Below are 18,759 nucleotides of genomic sequence, written 5' to 3'. Positions count from 1 at the left end.
TAAAAGAAAATACCGGAAGGGGATAGCTGCGGAGGTATGAAGTCTCTCGCGAGATAGAAAGATAAGGCGATGATCGAATCGAAATGAACCCATTAACAAGTTCTTTCGTTCCAGAGCGTTCGAACCCAATCCCATGGAGGTGTTGGAAAAGTAGTAAGACTATCCCCACCTCACCGGTTTCTTCTTGCACCTACATCCCAACCTTCGTGCAAACATTGTCTCGGGCTTTTCTTCCATTATGCAGATTGAATCTGACTGGGTTACGTTTCAAGGATTTTCTCATCACTGGGGCTCTCTCATCTTGTATTATTACAAACTTATTACGAGGTTGAGCCCAGTTGAATGACGCACTGCAGTCCGAAAAATTGAAGTTTATAATTTATGATAATGTTTAGATTGGCAACGGAAGGAGTCATGCTAATGGAGTTTTAGTTTGATTGGGCTAACTTCTGCTGTGGGGTTCAAGCGATTGGTTTCGGTAGCAGTAAAGGAAATTGGAACTTTGGCAGTGACCTTCACTCTGTAGGTCAGGGTCGAGGTGGAATTAATGGGTCAAAATTGGAGGTCAATATAAATTAAATGTGAGGGTCAATGTGGAGAGTTTGCTATTCTTGTGGATTTCATCTGTCTCAATATTGATTCGTTCCCAATTTTTCGTTATGTTAAAAAATGGTGAATCAAGATGGGGGTAAATGAATATGCATTAAATAACATCGATAACATTGTCTGTAATTTTGCACTTTCACTGGAGTAATTTAAAATGTCATATCGGGTGGAATTGAATTGACGAGTGGAGTCTGTACACACGTGGTCTCGTAATCAATTCCACCGGGAATATTACCCTTCCCGCAGGATGAGTTGTTTAATATTCATGATGCAACCGGCAGAGGATGTGTGGTATAATACGACGTCAAAGACAGACTTCAATTTCAGAATGCGTGATGTATCGAACTCGGACATTGGTGCGACTATCAGCGGAACAAGCTGGTGAACAGCACGTGGGTTGGTTGATTTAATTATTTGAGAATAAAAAATGGGTAAATTGATCTGCAAATTTTTCAATGACAGGCTGAGTATTCAGTTTCATTGAATTCACCGTTTTTCAACAAACAATGCTGTTATTTATTTCAAAAATTTAATCAATGGGGATTGAATGTATGATATCTCTGGTTTCAGTGAATGTTCCAATTTACGTTGTTCATTATAAACGAGTCTTTCATGAAATATTTTCATTGTTTTACCGCAGGAAATCCGCTGGAAGAATAAAATTTTTCGGATTTCAATTCCGCATTCTGCACATTGAATGCAATTGAGAAATGGGGGGAGTAGTTTACAAAATGTATGACCCATTGGTGAAAAAGTAATAAAGTAATTATGAAAAAAAAAATATAAAGAGTACCTGTCAGGTCACCTCAATGAATTTATATCAACAATGCATTTGACAGTGTATTTTCCGATTGGAGTGGCTGTTTATCGAATCTGAAGGATGCAGAAAGGATGGGAAGAAGTGAAAAATTAAAGAGTGTAACCCATCAAGCCGAGGGGATGAATGGATGTTACTCCCTTGAATGTTTCAATGACACACATGTAGGGCGGGAGGAAGGGGAATATCACACACCGGCGATTCCATCACGAGATAATCGAATGGTAGGAGCGATTAGCCTAGCTCAGTGATTAGTCGTGTGTCGCCTGTTCCGGCGTATCAATTTACGGGTATGGCTTCTAATCTGGCGTCAGACCTCCCTTCATGCCATTCCCGGACGCGTGGGAGCTACTCGGGATTTACCAAATCGACCTACCATCCCTCGTCAATTCTCAATCGGAACCATGCAAATCGCAACAGTCACTGATTAATTATTTTTCATCTATTCATTATTTCAGGATGGCGAGAACAGGAAGAGCGAGAAGAAGGAAACCCCTGGACCACCTCTGCAGACAGCATCCGTCAATGTTCGGGCACTCATCGAGGAGAAGATTATTCAGAAGAGGACCACCGGTGAGAATCTCTCATGCCCTTTATCAAACCAGATGATTTCTTCATCAATTCTCATCAATTGTACACTCAATATATGTTATAGGTTTTATTTATCGATAAGATTTTTTCTTCGTGTGCCTCCGCATGATAATTTATTAAAATACACAGAGAATAAATAATTTCTATAAAATAAATATATGCGGAGAGAAAAAATCGTGAAAAGTTACGTTCGCGTTCCGCAAATTGACTTGGCGTGAGTAAACGCTTACAAATATTTGAAATATGTGGAGATCTTGCAGTTAGTAAATTTACTGGACAAAAGTAATTATTTCACTGAGTGTATATTCGTTCTACGAGGCTGTGGTCTCTATATCGATATGAACGGACTAAAATCCCGAAAATTCATGCAATTTTTCCATTATCCCATTCGTGTTGCATGTTGTGGAGATACGGGAGATTAAAGAGCATCCATTTTACCAGAATTGGATTCCCTGATTTTCATATCACCAAAAGTGCTTATTCATTCGGTGACTTGTTCATTGAGAAGGGGGTAAAAATGACACAGACGCCTTTGCCTGCCAATATATTTTGTGCAAGTGGTCACGGTCCGACGAGCACAACGTCCAACTCTTTTTCCACCCCCCGATTCACCCCCCGTCGTTGATTTACCGTTCTAACATGCCAGAATATTTCTTGCATTGTCCACGTGGTTGTGATAAATCAAAAAATTGCACCCGCTGTGCATTTTCTACCATCGATGCTCCCTAACAGTAGAGATGAAAGAGAAAAATATAGGGAATGGTCAGAGAAGAAGAGGGCGATGAAGGGGTGGGTGAACACTGCAGAGAGGGCGTACTCCATGGATTGCAATTGGTGAGAGTACGTAACTGTTGTAACAAAGTGAGCGCCTTCCACGATTTATGATTCTATTCGTTTATTCGCGGTGAAATCTGTCAATTGCAAATTCAACCTAGGGCGCCCGAATAAATCTCGACATATTTTGGGCTATCGAGTGCCAGTGATTACGGGAGTGATTACGGGATTATCATAATCGCATCGCGATGACGCGAGGGTTTTCTGTAATTCGATGACGGATTACTTGTCCAGAGAATTTCTCTGCACCGAGTGATTTTTCACATTTTTCACGAGCTATGGATATGAAAATTACGAAATAATCTGGAAAAAATTTAAACAAATTTATAACAATTCGCGCTCTGCGTTAATGATTTTTGAGAAAAAAAAAAGATTCATTTTTCATATCGAACTGCAGAATGGGCGGGCTGTGGCGATTGATATATTCGGATTCCTATCGGGAGTAAAGGCACAATTTTTATAGCTCTCCGGGTGTATCTTCCATCGCCATCATTTCCACCGTTTCGAAAAATATTTACTGTTAACACTGTCATATTTTTTTAACAGAATTTATCACAAGAAAAATAAACAGTAAATCCGTTACAAAAGGCCATCGCCCGAGGGCCTCAAAATAATATTGCATTCAACTGACTGCATGTAAATAACAACAGCAAAAATACTATTCCAACGATTCTCCTTCGTATTGGTGATATCATCGCGAATGAATTTCCCATGAAATATGTTTTCAAATAAAACATATTATGTAACGGTAGGAAAACATGCAACTCCGAGTTTTTTTTTTCTGGAAAAATGCTTGGTACTTCACGTATCTCCAGCGAGTAACGAAGTATAAATGCAAACTTTTTTCAAATGCCCTCCGGCAGTTGAGTGAGTACCTCACAACTCTGTTTACCCACTCGAATGCATATTTCCGTGAATATATGATGCTGAAAGAGATGACTACACGTAATTATTGATGAAAACTATGTCTGAAAAATTCGAATCCACTTCTCCGCAGCATCAGAATTTTATTCAATTTTCCCGAACTATTGTAACTGAATTTACAATATTATGGAGTTGAATTTGAAGTAAGATTCGATTTTTATAAGTCCAAGAGGTGTTTGCAATTGTTCTCCTGAATACCCGAGATATGCTGACAGCCAGAAAATATTAATCTCCGTTTTTTCATATCCTACTCTGGCTAGAAATGTTCATCACTTTTGCCATGAAGATCTCTCCTAAAGTTCTTAAGCTTGCCACTGAACACTGCGATAGTTAAGTGGCAATTTGTAGATATCCCATTTGAAAGCTCAACTCTTAATTCACCCGCGAGGCCAATCGTCCAGCTACCAATTCATACGATAAAGCTCAGGGATATAATCGGCTTGCAGTTACAATTCGTTGGTAATCCACGAATCCGCAAAAAAAAGCTAAACCAACAGCTATAAAATGCACAATTCCCTTGCATACCCCATCGAGCGAAAAATAAAACTTCCATTATCCGACTCCACTCTTCACAATAGTAAAAAAAAAAACGAATTCCTAAAATAAATAGCGTAATACTCCGGCATTAAGTCGCCCTGAATTAATGACGCAGACCTGGGTAAAAAGAAGAATCATTAATTTTCTCTTCCTCGAAGACAGTTTTCATGCATCATTAACGAAGGAAACACAAAAGAAAGTCATAATAAGAAATCAGCTAGCGACGAGACAGGGAAATCGTTTGGAAGACAATTTCAACGAGAGATGAAGAGAGATGGAGCAATCAAAGGGAATTTCCTTTTGTGCCCAATCAACCCTTCGTTCAGTTCATTTAGTCCGGGTTTTCGCATCATTGTTGAATATTATTATTTCATTTTTTAGGCGTGCAAAAAAAAGGGATACAATTCTAATGAGGCGATTTTTTTTTCTTTTTACTTGATTTTTTCATAGCAACAGAGGCGAATGCAGCGAATCAGTCCAGAGCGAATCCATCTGTGTTTACAGGACAGACAGACGGTGCAACTCATGTCATTGGAAAAACGAGTTTTGCTGTACCAGCACCACCACCACTAGCAGCTAGTGAAAAAATCAGGAGGCTGTCAGATACTGAGCATTTTCGCCAGCCAAATGTTACCGTTACACATACGACTGTTCAAAAACAATTACAGGAGGCGCAGACGCAGGCGCAGGCACAGGCACTTGCTGATATGATTTTGAAGGTAATTCAATAAAATAATTACATCCTCTTGAATAATCCTGGGACAACAATTGAAACAGAAGAATGATAGAAAAAATTGTGTGCGTGAACTTGGCCCTGCCTTTTTGTAAAATAGTGACCATTCCCAGGGAAACTTGCAGCGTAGTTTAGCACGATAGTAGCACATAAAAATATAACGTCTAATCGTTGAAGGGTACTTCGAAAATGGCTGTTAAACGGACAACTTCGGATCCTGGTCAACGAGTTCAATTGACTTATCCGACGTCCCTTCAAACAACTGCCACTCAATGTCAACAAACCAATCATCTTCGGCAGTCTAATGCTCCTTCCCAGCCTCAATCCCAGACTGCTGTTACCGAAAGCTTTACAATGACTGGATATTCCGAAGATGGTGGCTACTTCAGTCCCAGTTTGCAGGACGAGGTTTTTCAACAAGTCACTGCTGTTCCTGATTCGGTACTGCTGCAAGCCAGTCAGCTCGATTCTATCCAGGTAATTAATTGAAGTAATCATGCTCCGAGTGTTTTTAAATTGTCGAAAAAATTTTCTAACATTTTGATACGACGAAAAAAAAGGAGCACGTGGACGATGACGCGAACTAATAAAAACCAATAAAAATTTCAAGTTCCAGACATCGAGTCTGCTGCAAGATCAGTCCCCAGATCAGCTCCAGGACATCAGCCTTGAGGATCGTTTCACTTCTCAACACACAGTGAATCCAGACCTCCAGGCACTTGTTAACTCTCCGCTACCGGATTCTCTCGCAGAATTCAGTACCTATGGTACTCAGTACACAGAGAGTCCCCACACCCTCTCAACGCAATCTCCACTTCCATCCCCACTGACTCGACACGATAGCCCCAGTTTCACCTATCCAACACCACCAGCCAGTCAAGAAGGCCTGCTAACAGGTACTCTTCCTCTGCTGAGTCCCCAGGACGATCCAGAGGCAGTGCGTCCAGTGTCATCACCCCTGAGTGCAGCATTCTACACGACAACATTATCATCCGCAGCAGCTGTGGAAGAAGCACTGAACGCAGTCCTCCCCGAGGAAGCCGAAGGTGACAGCGATCTTTACGCCTCGGCCTCTCCAAATCCAAATTCACCCCTTCCAAGTCCCCTATCTGCAACCCCAGCACCCTCACCCCTGTCCTCTCTCCCTCCGTCGTCAGTCTCATCCCCGGGACCCGGTGCATTCACATCTGCCGGTTTTCCCGTCTCTCCCCATCACGCTCTTCAAAATCAAATGATGCCAAACTCCGAAGATCCCCTTCTATCCTCAACTCCAAAAGACTTCGCAGCAAATCGACGCAAATTCGAATTTCAATCATATAAACTGATAACAAGTCAGAATTTCGTTGACTTTGGATTAGGAAATGGCAGCCTAGCTGGCATCGTTGTTGACAATAACGGTGAATACAAGCTGATACAAACAACCGGTCTACAGAAGACAAACGTCCTTGTCCAGAGTAGTGCCCTGAATCCAGGATTAACATTTAGGAAGGAGATACACCTAGCATCGCCACAGATAAAGCCGAGCATAGTCAATATATCGACACAGGGCATAAGTCTACAAGGCCAGCAGTATCACAATCAGATACATCAGCAGGCAATTAATCCAGCTAAATTCTTGATACAAACGACAAATACAGTGAAGACACCATTGAAGCAGAAGATCAATCTACCAATTCCAGTTGAGCAGATTAAAGAGGAACTGCTGGATGATGATATTTTTCTCAGTCCTGGTAATGTATCGAGTCCTCTGAGACAGAGTAGAAAGCGACCGAGGATTGAGGGTACGTTGACGTCACATCCATCGAGATTGAGACGGGCTTGTGATCGTCATTGGGACAGTAGTTATACACCACCACCGATATTGGATCCGTCGAGATTAGGTGCTGGGCTTTATGCGAGATTACATCATAATGAGAGAGAATCGGAGTTTAGTTCTGATGATTCACAGGGAAATGATGGGCCACCACCGAGGATAAATATTGGAACGAGATATCAGGCGTCTATTCCACCGATGGGATCTGGCGAGACCGACAGAGGACGCGGGGGAAAGGAGACGGATCATCTGCTGTGGGATCCTGGTATTGTTCATGGGCTCAGTAATAATGAAGTTGACATGTATCTGCAGTTCGCTTGTTGTGCTAGTGTACCTGGTGGTGGGAGGAATAAAGAGTATGCACTGCATCTTCTACATATGTGCAAAGGGAATATCAGAGAGGCTATGCTGAAGCTTATGAGACCGACACCGATACTGCCGTCACAGCATCCACTTTTGAGTTACGAGTGCAGGGACTCGGATCGCTGGACATCACAGGAAATGCTGACTTTCTATCAGGGATTGATGGAGTACAACAAGGATTTCAGTAGTATAGCAAGAGATATCAGTACTAAAACACCTAAACAATGCACACAGTTCTACTATCTCTGGAAGAAGTTGTGCCCGAATGAGTATAAGAGAGTTAGGGCGAGACATGGGAGGCCGAAGATTAAGTGTGAGCGTCGGGATTTTGGAAGGGATAGCAAGGATACCAAGGAACTCAGGGACGCCATTGCCTCTGTTACTGAGATGGATTTCAGTGAGGAGAAATCGATTCTACATAGAACACTGGTGAGGCCAAATTGCCCTAATTTATTCTACGAATCACCTATCTTTGAGGTAGATTAATGACAATCGTTTATTCATTGATTAGTTGCAGACCAATGAGAGGGAATCGTCCGCAACCTTGACCACCAGCGAAGGGGAACTAAGGCTTTTCGCCTACGACTGCCCTGATGTGAGTATTGACAGGAAGAAATTTCTTTCTGATTTGAGACACTTCGAGATCAATCTATTGGAATTCACTAACATAAAAATACTACTGAGGACTTTTTGTCGTTGCTATTTCGACTCATTGATTCCATATTTTTGGTCATTAAAAATTGTGTATTGGAAGAGTTTTTTTTTTTTTCAAAGGATAACTATGGAAATGTGAACGTTAAATGTAGCATGTCGTTGTGTTTTAAACGTTTTCCTCAAGTGCTTAATCCTCCTGGAATAATGATGAAACGAACGAGAAAAACTAATGATTTCCTCACTGCACATAAATGTAATTGTACTCATACATATTTTTTTTTGTTCTCTTTTTTTTTCTCTTCTCATTTTATTCTCCATCGTTCGTGTTGTGTTTGGTGTTTTTTATTTTGGCTTTGTGTTTTCTTTGTGTTGTCAGAGCTTTAGCGGAAGTGTAACAGTAACGATGGCCGGAAGCAACATTGTCGCCAATAAAGGTCATGCAACAGTCAACACCAACTCACAAACTCACATTAGTTCTGAGCAACAACTACCCGTGCCCACCCCACTACACTACCCCTGCAAGATTTGCGGGAAGTAAGTTCGTCTAATTTTAAAAATTTTTCTTGTTTAACAATTCTTCCTGTTTTTTAATAAAAAATCTAACGCAGTTGATAATTATTTGAAAAATTCAGCATGTAGAAATGTAGAGAAGATACTGGGGTACATTAAAAGAAGATATCACCGGAACTATTGCCATTTTCCCTAGAGGAAAACATCGATTGATGGAGCTTAGGCCATATAAGACGTTATTTCACTTGAACGTCACGAGCTTTGCTTGCATTAAAATGCAAATAGTCATTATAATCACCGCTATCTCTCATTTGCCATTGTCTTTTGACTCACTGTTGTTTGGCCATTCACTGGAATGCACGTTTATATTTCCTTGTGTATCTTATGCAAGTATAATCAAGTATACATGCATAATAAAATGACTATCTGTGGAAGAAAATGAAAAAAATGTTTCTCCGTGCGCAAACTTGAAATACAAATGTCGCATGATTAATCCCCTGTTTTTAGCCGCATGAGTTGCATCGGTTGGAGCTTCCGCCATATCTGTGATTAATAAATTATAGTGAAAAAATACATAATAACATAGCGGAATCACATAATTACATTAATCAGAGTGTGCATAAAGAGTAAATGGGCAATTTGAATAATTTAATTGCAGAGTTTTCAACAAAGTGAAAAGCAGAAGTGCCCACATGAAATCACACCGGCCAATGCCCTCACCCGATTCAACGGGACAGGAGTCTAAAAAATTGAACAATCATCAACAGAAACAATCACACAACCAAGATCAATCAAATTCATCGGGTATGGTGTCACATGGACACGACTATCGACAGAAAATATCAACGACAAGTGATACTGTTAATCCAAGTGCCAATAATATTTGGCACAATCCAACCAGATTACGACCCCCATAGAACACTCAAATGCGCGCACTTGAGGTACCCTAACGAATGCTGCAAATAATCAACTACATCATCGATTTATTACATAAAAATTATTTTCTCGGGACTCTTCATCGTGAAAAAATCTCTCCGCTTACTGGCTTGGAGATAATTCTCATCTCGTTATGACCTCGAGTGCAACCAGCGCTATGGAGTTTCCATCAACGGTCTAAGGGAATAATAATGATTATTATTAATAGATTGTAAAACATGAATCAATGAGGATAATGAATGATCCCGTGAGGTAACCAGGGTATCGATAATGCGATGAATAAACATATTCGACACATGCAACGAGTCATCGGAAAAAATGAAGAAATCGAAAAACTGACAATCCCTCGTGAGTAGGAGAGAAAGAATAAAACAAAATGAACGATAATCATAAGATTATTAAGTCCATGGTACTATTTCTTAATCTAATGGTGCATGCAGAAAATGAAAAACGTCAAATTATTTATCTTCCGATCAATCCTTGATGAAGATACACTTTTCAGCGAATTACTTTCATCATAATCTTGCAGTAAATGTTGATAATAAATTGACGAATAATTTATCGCTAGAATCAAATTTTAATCAAATAATTCTCCAGTTTATATTTCGTGCGATGGTGATGATAGTTAATAACATTTTTGAGACTTCTTTGCGTACACAGAAAACCATTTTAAAAAATCAAATGTTCTAGGAAAATTCATTGAATGATAGACTTGTACATAAATATAAAAAAATTAATGTACATATTATTGTGAATGTCTGGATGTACACTGGGGAGTAGAATCTATGGAAAATCATGATATGGGGACGTAGTTTAGGTGAAGTTTAGAGCTATCAATTATTTTTAGATAGATGATCTTTCATTTTCGGTTTTGTGTTTTTTTTGCCCCTTTGTTTCATTGTATCTTTCACACGATTCTACGTGGCGAGACTCTTGCAAAAACAATCTCAAGTATATATCTAGTACTTAATGCACAAAATTAACGAAAATTAAACAATTTGTTAGCCTCGAATTGGTTTAGACAAATTGAATCGACACGCCACAATTGGATATGAAATAATGGCTAGGGAAATTAATTTAAAAGAAATTCCATTAAAATATGGATTTTATATCAAGTTTCATATTCTGAAACTCTAAATTGTTATTCAAGAGATTTGCCAAACGTAGACACAATTCTAATATATTGTTATTCATTGTTAAATAATCCTCAGCTACTCTAACTCTAACTATTTAAAGTAATTAAGGGGAAATATTGTACTGTACATTGGAACTTTTTAACGATGAAGAAGAGGCCATCGAGAGTTCTTCCTTTTTTATTTTAAAAGGTTGAAGATGACTGTCGGACACTTGAGACAAAGTCTCCGCCTAGAATCGTTTTTTAAATACACAAACTTTAATCATGTTCGATGTGAATAGAATAAATAACATCTTTCCTTAAAGTCTAGTGCCAATTGCTGTGAAACTTTTTCTTATCTTGATAGAGAAAAAATACTTCTAAGATCTTTTTCATCTTCTTTAATATCTTCAAAAATACACTTTTTCACAACTGAAAGAGATTAATGAATCAAAATAATAACATTGTCAAATACTCATCGTAATTTTGGTTACCAATGGGATGGTGAATATGTCGTTCTAATGATATACATTTTACCAGTGCCGCAGAGTGGAAGGAATCTTTGAATTATTTTGATTTTTTTATAATAACCTCCAGTGATAATGACTTGATATATAAATAAGACTTTTTAGACTGTACAAAATTTGTTAGTGAGTGACAAATTTATATTGAATCTACTATTCCCATGTGTACATGCTGGGGTGATGAATTCAGATGAGAAAAAAAAAAATAGGAGTAAAAGTGAAAAAAATTAGACAGACATATCATTTAAGACAATACACTTGTTACAGAAACTAAGTTTCTATTAATAATGATTACGATATCCAATTCAATCGTAAATTTCTTGTTTCTCAAATAAAAATAATGGAAAAGAACTAGATTATATTGAAGCAAAATGTGTTGTGAATACGAATGCATAATAGCAATGATAATATACGTCAATTGGTACAATATCGAACAAAAAAAAAACATAATACTAAATTCTTTAAAAATAGTTTAAAACTCAATGTTGAAGCTATTTTATTTCAACTTAAAATCATAAGTGAATCACTGGAGGCTGATTATAATGATCAAAATTTTGTTATAAAAATGGAAAAACCGGAAAATAGCAAAATTACCGAGATACCGATGACAAGAAAGAGCAAAATAGAGGAAATTTTGCTTGAAATTGTACAAACGAGTCCCTCCACATCACAGAAAGAAAACAATGCACACAAGAAAAAAGTTAAATTTTGAATGATCTATAGATATTGGTATTGGAAATGAGAAATGGTATGAGTCAAATGATTCTTACAAATGTGTTCTGCCAGTATTTTCAGCCAAAGCTGAACATATTTGTCAATTCGAAACTTCAAATATCCCCTTTCAATTCAGCCAGAAATCAAATGAAATTTCTTCGAATCAAGTTAAAAATAAAATCACGAGACTCAATAAAAAAAATTGAGATAGTTTACGAATCAATAAACTGAAATTACTCCAGGCAATAGTATGCCAGTAAAAAGTTCCCACATCAGCTGAGGCAGGTCATCCAGAATAATATTCAATAACAGAATAAACTCCAATAATTGAATGCAATAATAATCTGCACTCATCTCATTTTTCCATTTCAATACTGATACCTCTGTAGACAAATAACAAAATATATATATAAAACAAATTGATATGTGATGTAATTAAATGGTATGTGGTAATATGGTATTATGTATCTGTACATAGGCGGACCCGTGCCATCAACTAGTGAGTTGTACCGATATTGTACTGCCACTGTACCAAAAACGTGAAAAAAAAACTAAAGATAGCGAAGTACTTAATTTATTAAAACCGTACCTCTTTTATCACTCTATGTTTAGATAAATTAAATTATTTATTTAATTATTTATTGCCCACAAACAAATACTCTATGCTTAATTATTCATCACTGAGTAACACAATCCAATGATTCGGCAAAGTATATTGGTACAACTCGATAAAGAAAGTGTAGCGTGGTTTAATACACCTGAGGAATGTGCTCAAAATACTGTATTAAAAAAAAGAGAAAAAACGAAAAAAAAAACATTGGAAAAGAGAAAAAAATCATCGAAGTTTTAACGCAACATTTTACTCTAAAAACACAGAGGATAAAACATGACAAGAAAAAAAAAGTAAAAATTATAAGTAATTTGTAATCAATTTCAAATCTCCTAATCTAATTATTCTATACTTTGAATGTCTATCTCTATATACCAGTATGGTTCTCACTCTATCTCTATTAGGTGTTAACAATTATTCTATACAAATCTTCTACAATTAAAAGCAATACGATATATTGTTGATAGAAATTTTTTCGAGATTTCTGTCAGAAAAGAACTGGACCAGCTGTAAGAGTGTATCACGTTGTAAAAAAATACTTGGTTTAACCTACGCAGAAATAATTCGATCTTCCTATCTCAATCCTGCAATCAATAATTATAGAGAAAAACCTCTGAATAGTGAATAATAATTAGATCACTCGCATCAACTCAATTGCCGTTTTCCCTTCGATTACACAACTTCAGTAATTCTATGCTCAACTAGTTTTATTCGTATAGACTATTTATAAAAAAATACTATTATTCTACAAATCTAATGGTAGTAATCTCTAATCAAATTGGAATCATCATCTTGCTCAATCAAAAATGGAAACTCAAAAGAATCATAAATTAACTCAATGCTCGATCGCTCAAAACCGCTGCGAACTCAAACGCACGAGTATTATTCATTATTGTTGATTTTATTGTTGAAAAAAAAGTCCCTATTTTTAATCTACTTCGAATACAGCTGGTCTCTCTTCACGTTCTTTAAACGTACCTCAATTATGCATTACAGTGATAATTTTTCATTTACTTCCAACTTAACACTACCACTACTGAACTCTCCCATTATGCATTAACATCAGAAAAACAATTTGTAAGAAAAAAGTGACAAAGCAAAGAGAAACTAGACATATTTTTATTTAGTCTAATGAATGTTTCAGTAGTTTATTAATCAAAGTATTCGCATAAATGCAACTGTAATGCATAATGTAACTGAATCCGTTCAGTCAATATTTTCCAACGCAATGTGGTATAAATAATTGCCAAAATGATTTTAGAAAACAATAATTATATAGATGAACAGCTGGACCTACAAAAATAATGAAAAATAACAAAGGTAAATGGCCAAAGAGATAAATAATCATAAATAAACCTACTTGGCCTCAATGTCAACTCTGAGCCTAACCGGTAATATAAAAATTGAAATAATATATTAACGATTAAAACCAGAACGGCTTAATGATAAAGGCAACGAGCATCCGTACGTCAGTATTATTTTCAAGAGATGTAACATGTGAATTTTAGCTGAAAGACGAATATGAACAAGTCATTTTAAAATCGTCAACACGCCGTATTGCATATAAGTACGTACCGTTTAATTTAATATACACATACTACATACTAAAAATCTGAACATTATACATTGTACACATATAAATATAATTATAATATAATATATTGAGATCATAGTTATACGGGCTAATTGTCTGACGAGTGAGTAATTGTTTCTGTGTGCAAATGCCAGTGATTAAACAAAAACAAACAAATAAAACACCTCTTGCTACTTAACTAATGTATTTCTAGATGTCATATTCGTTGAACGTTGAGAAAAAACAAAATATGATTAAAACAACTTGTATAACCGGACGTCCCAGAATCACACAGCCATAATAAAAGTAATAATGAATACCGGTAGAAATTCAACGGAATGAACAAAATGAAAGAGAAATATTTTTAAGACTCTTGGCTGAGGCACTCCCATTACGATAATATACAGATGGAAAGAGAAGACAAGTAACAAAAAACTCGAGTTTTATCTGGTCTCTATTGCCTACTATGACGTACCTCTTGTGTATAAACAAAAACAAAAAACAAAAAACAAATAACAAAAAACAAAAAACAAACGAATAACTGAACAAAATTTGTCCATTCATCGATTGATAAATCCATGCTATTTGATAACTGGATAATTCACGACAGAATAAACTCGACCCTAGGAGAAAGCCCAAATAACCACAATAAGAGATTTCCAAAAATGAGACTTCACACTGATATTTACAAAGCGAAAAATCATGGAAGAATCGTCGTTTACGAATGATTATTATTAAGAATCAACGATAGAATATATAAGAAATGAAAAAGTCATATATTATATATTACTACTGCATTGCATAAATAATATAAATGTAATGATGACATAACTATTTTCTTCTATGGATATATTGTATGAGTGATATAATGATGCGTGTTATTTTCAGTCAAAATAAATAAAGTATAATGAAAAATTGGAAAACCTACGTTGGAACTTGACTGTGCCAACGATCGGTGTCTGCACGTGATCGCCTTTTTCTACTCAGCTTCAATGTAAATATTAGAAAAACTGGGAAAAAAACAAATCGAGTGGTAATGATTGATGAAAGTGAATTAATGCATTCGATTGATTCACTGGCCGTTCAATGTCAGTATGAACAAATGTGTTATCATTCTGATCGACAGTGTTCCTTAAACATTCAGTTGTCTCGATACCGTGAGCTATTAAATGGTGATGATGGCACTACGGTGACAATGACGAGCATAGGGGAAAATTGAAAGAGTCGGAAAAATGATATAATGTGTAATAAGCCAAGTGCCTTGCGTTCTGGTATATTTACTCACTAATCGTTGAACTTTTAAACAATGTATAAACGTAAAATTGTAAAGCGTGCGAAAGCAAAAAAAAAGAGCACAAAATGAAAATACCCACACGTGATTTTTCTCTCGTTCAATTTTTCCGAATTATTTATTCATTTTTTTTTTATTTCGTCTTCAAAAAATCATGTGCCAAATGATACTTCACTGAATCTCCACTGCCCAGATGCAGACTTTTATAAATCTTTTGGAAATCCTAGGAGAATAGCGCACGAGTCAGCTTTTCTTCGAGCTATTTTTTCCATTTCATGAATTTACCTTTTCTTTCGTTCGACATCATGCTATGGAATTGTTTATCATTGTGATAAGGAAAAAAATTTTAAATGGGAAGTCGTATTAGTTTTATTTATTCGGTACTCTTACAGCTGTATATCTCGGACACTATGAAATGCTAGCTATCGATCTCCACGAGGAATTGATGTACATATATAAGAAATAGGGGTTCAATTGTCATGTGATTAGGCTCCTTCATTTAAAAAAAAAATAAAAAATTCAAGCTGATTGATTAATTACTCTTTGGGGTTCGGTACGATTGATTGAGGGGATCCATATGTACACAAGCTCAGACTAATTGATTTCCCAAAATTCTACCATCTTCATGAAAAAATCAATATCTCACAACACCTTTTTTCGAATTACTTGAAGTTCAATTCCCGAACAATGAAAATTCACCTTTGCAGTGAGAAATTATTGATACCTCGCAAATAATCACAATCTTATGTTTTAACCCAAAATGATAGCTTATAATGAACTCTGTGTCAAACCAAGTGAAACATCAAGAAAAAAGAACTTGCGTAACCATTAATTAAGTCGAAAACATTTTATGAGAGAAAGAGAGAAAAGCAATGCACAAAATGCAAAGTAGAAAATGTCGAGTACCCTTAATGAATTAGGTGCACCGTTACATGCGGAGTTTCAAGAATTACGAGGTATTGGAGTAACAGTAAGAGACATCATCTATGCAATTACGAAAATGGAAAAAGTTATGTAATTGAAGAATGAGAGAAAAAAAATTATTCAAGACCCCGAGGCTCTTCAATTTTTCTGCCTCCATTTACATTCATTGAATTATTTTTTCTAGTGAAAATTAATGATTCTTTCAAATTACTCACTTACAAAAAAAAAATCACATTGTCACGTCTAGACAATCGCAATAATCAAATAAAGTATTCACACTTCTGCATTTGCCTCGAACGAATAAAAATTCATGAGCTCTAATTAAATGGAAAAAGGAGATTGTCTTTAGAAAAAATCATTTCTCTCAAGGCTTCGATAGTATTGATAAAATATAACGAATAAAATTATGTGTAACAAAATAGTTATAATCCCCTACACGTAACCAGACTAAATTCTCTAATATAACAATAAAATAAAAACTGGCTGAAGCTCTGAATCAAAATGAAAACTATGCGTTACGAAAGGATGAGAACTGTCACCCTGGTGCTGACACAGTTGAGATAAATTTGAGAATGAAAAAAAAAAACGATAGCTGTACGATAACTTAATCGAAACCATTGACTAATAAGAGAGGAAAAAAAAAGAGTGATTGAAATTTTAAACGAACGACAAATGTCATTTTAAAACTTAGGGCTGGATAATATTTTCTTACGACAAAACACTCATTTTATGTACATTCCTTCCTAACCCTGTGAATAATGAATGTTTAAAATGAAAGGTATAAATATTTTTGTGTAAGAATAAATATACTTCGTAATCGACAATTAATAGGTGATTACTGATACTTGAAAAACATGAAAAAATAATCAGATTTTAAAAATATACCGATAAGTATGAATCTAGTAGTAGTCATAGTAATGTCGATGTTAATTGTTCAGTGTTATGCCAAAAAGAAAGAAAAAATTTCAAATCAAAGACCCATTTTATTGAATGAATGTGTGCAGTGCGTTAATTCTATGCTTTTTAACAAAAATCAAAATATAAATGAATTCGAGTAAACACTACACACACGGTAAAGTATCAAAATCCAGCCCTAATTAATTGTAAAGAGTATATGCTTAATCAGAGACGAACTAAAAATTCTCTCTTTCTCTCGAGTGCTTCATTAATGAATAAAATAAATTCATTGTTAAAAAAAGATCGGACATATCAAAGAACACAATGTGAACAAGGAAATTTTACACCAATGTTTTCAGCTCAATTTTCTTGATCATTCTGAATTAAACGTCGTCAATGGTTCGATTTCGTTGAGTCCTAAATTAATAACGAATATAAAAAAAGAGAAAACATGAACGACATGCAGCACTGAAAATGAAAATTTCAAAGGCGATCGTTCACTGTCCAAATACTTTTTATAACAAAGAAAATGAAAAGTATGAATGTGTACATAAAACGATATTCATTTCCCACGAGAAAATCCATTTCATCAAATTATTTCCATAAAACTGAAATAAATAACTGAGAAGGCAAAACTTGGTGCAAATGTCAAAATTGAGCCAATTTGAAAAGTTCAAAAATGTCCCGAATATTCCAGTAATTCAAACTTTTTACTGAGCTTGGATAAATCCTAAATAAAAATATTAAATTATAGAAAATAGAGGAGATGAGTGATTAGTCATGTAGACACGTACAATACATAGGTAAGGATCGTGGTTATTATGACACCCAAAAGAGTCTAACATTCATTGAATCGACAAAAGGGTAGTCACCGAAAAAGAAGCGTATAAATGAAGGGAATCATAAACCCTCTGATTCTTCCTCCGAGCTGCCCTGAATTCTCTGAAAATTCCATCCCCTTCCACCCTTTCAAATAAGTGTAAAAACAAAAATTACAAAAAATTGATATAACGTACTTACCGCGATTTATATCAATTGATAATATATTTATGACAAGTGATTGATTGTGAGTCATTTAAATAATTGTTATATGTATTTTCTATATATTATGGTAAATAAACTTATACACATAATATATATTTAAAAACAAAAATGACATTATATCGATATTGAGTGTAGTGTTACTCGTCGATAAGTATGAAAATATTAAGAGAATGAGATTAAGAGACAAAAATAGAATGAACGGTTTTGATCTTTCAATATTAAAATAAATGAAATTTCGCCCCCGGACGATAAAAAAAAATAGTTTAAAACCGATCGAGGAACTTCATGTAAGCGTTGATGTGAAAATTTCCAAGAAAAAATCAAATCATTACGGAATTCAAAATCAAAAGCAAATGATCATGAAAAATTGCGATAGTGAAAGAAGATTTCAAAGAGTAGACACTAATACTGTATTTTCTCACTCCCACTGAGAAGTGAACGTTCAACGCTACACATCTTACTTGAATGAATAATGAGAAAAAAGAATATGAGCAGAAAGAAAATGAACGATGACCTATATATAAAAGTCTATAAATATATAAATAAATATATTATATTATCATATGAAAACAAAAGTCACTGTATAATTGTAACGAAAAAATTGTTTTTCAAACGATGTGGTATTTTTATTGTAGATATTATTGCATACGAATAAATGATTCATTGTACGATGATTTAAAACAAAAAATAATTCATGGTAAATATTCATTACTCTTTCATTGGGTCGAAATCAAGACTTTTCTCCATGTG

At 35.5% G+C, this 18,759-nt stretch overlaps 1 protein-coding gene across 6 annotated transcripts in view; it reads left to right on the top strand.

The window, feature by feature from the left end:
- LOC105267780 (mucin-12) overlaps positions 1–9,212 on the top strand; it is a 155,814-nt gene extending 146,602 nt beyond the window's left edge. For 5 of the 6 annotated variants that reach the window (XM_011306866.1, XM_011306867.1, XM_011306869.1 and 2 more), the window contains 6 exons: positions 1,882–1,996; positions 4,760–5,028; positions 5,220–5,519; positions 5,653–7,647; positions 7,730–7,813; positions 9,041–9,212. In XM_011306866.1, coding sequence (XP_011305168.1) covers positions 1,882–1,996; positions 4,760–5,028; positions 5,220–5,519; positions 5,653–7,647; positions 7,730–7,813; positions 9,041–9,127 — 2,850 coding nt within the window. In that variant the 3' untranslated portion in view covers positions 9,128–9,212. The remainder of the gene's footprint in view (positions 1–1,881; positions 1,997–4,759; positions 5,029–5,219; positions 5,520–5,652; positions 7,648–7,729; positions 7,814–9,040) is intronic. The other variant, XM_011306868.1, reaches the window with a different exon arrangement.
- The last annotated feature ends 9,547 nt before the right edge of the window (positions 9,213–18,759 follow it).

Source organism: Fopius arisanus, unplaced genomic scaffold (genome assembly GCF_000806365.1).
Source record: "Fopius arisanus strain USDA-PBARC FA_bdor unplaced genomic scaffold, ASM80636v1 scaffold00050, whole genome shotgun sequence".
NCBI lineage: Eukaryota > Metazoa > Arthropoda > Insecta > Hymenoptera > Braconidae > Fopius > Fopius arisanus.
This window is presented reverse-complemented; position numbering and strand designations above follow the sequence as displayed.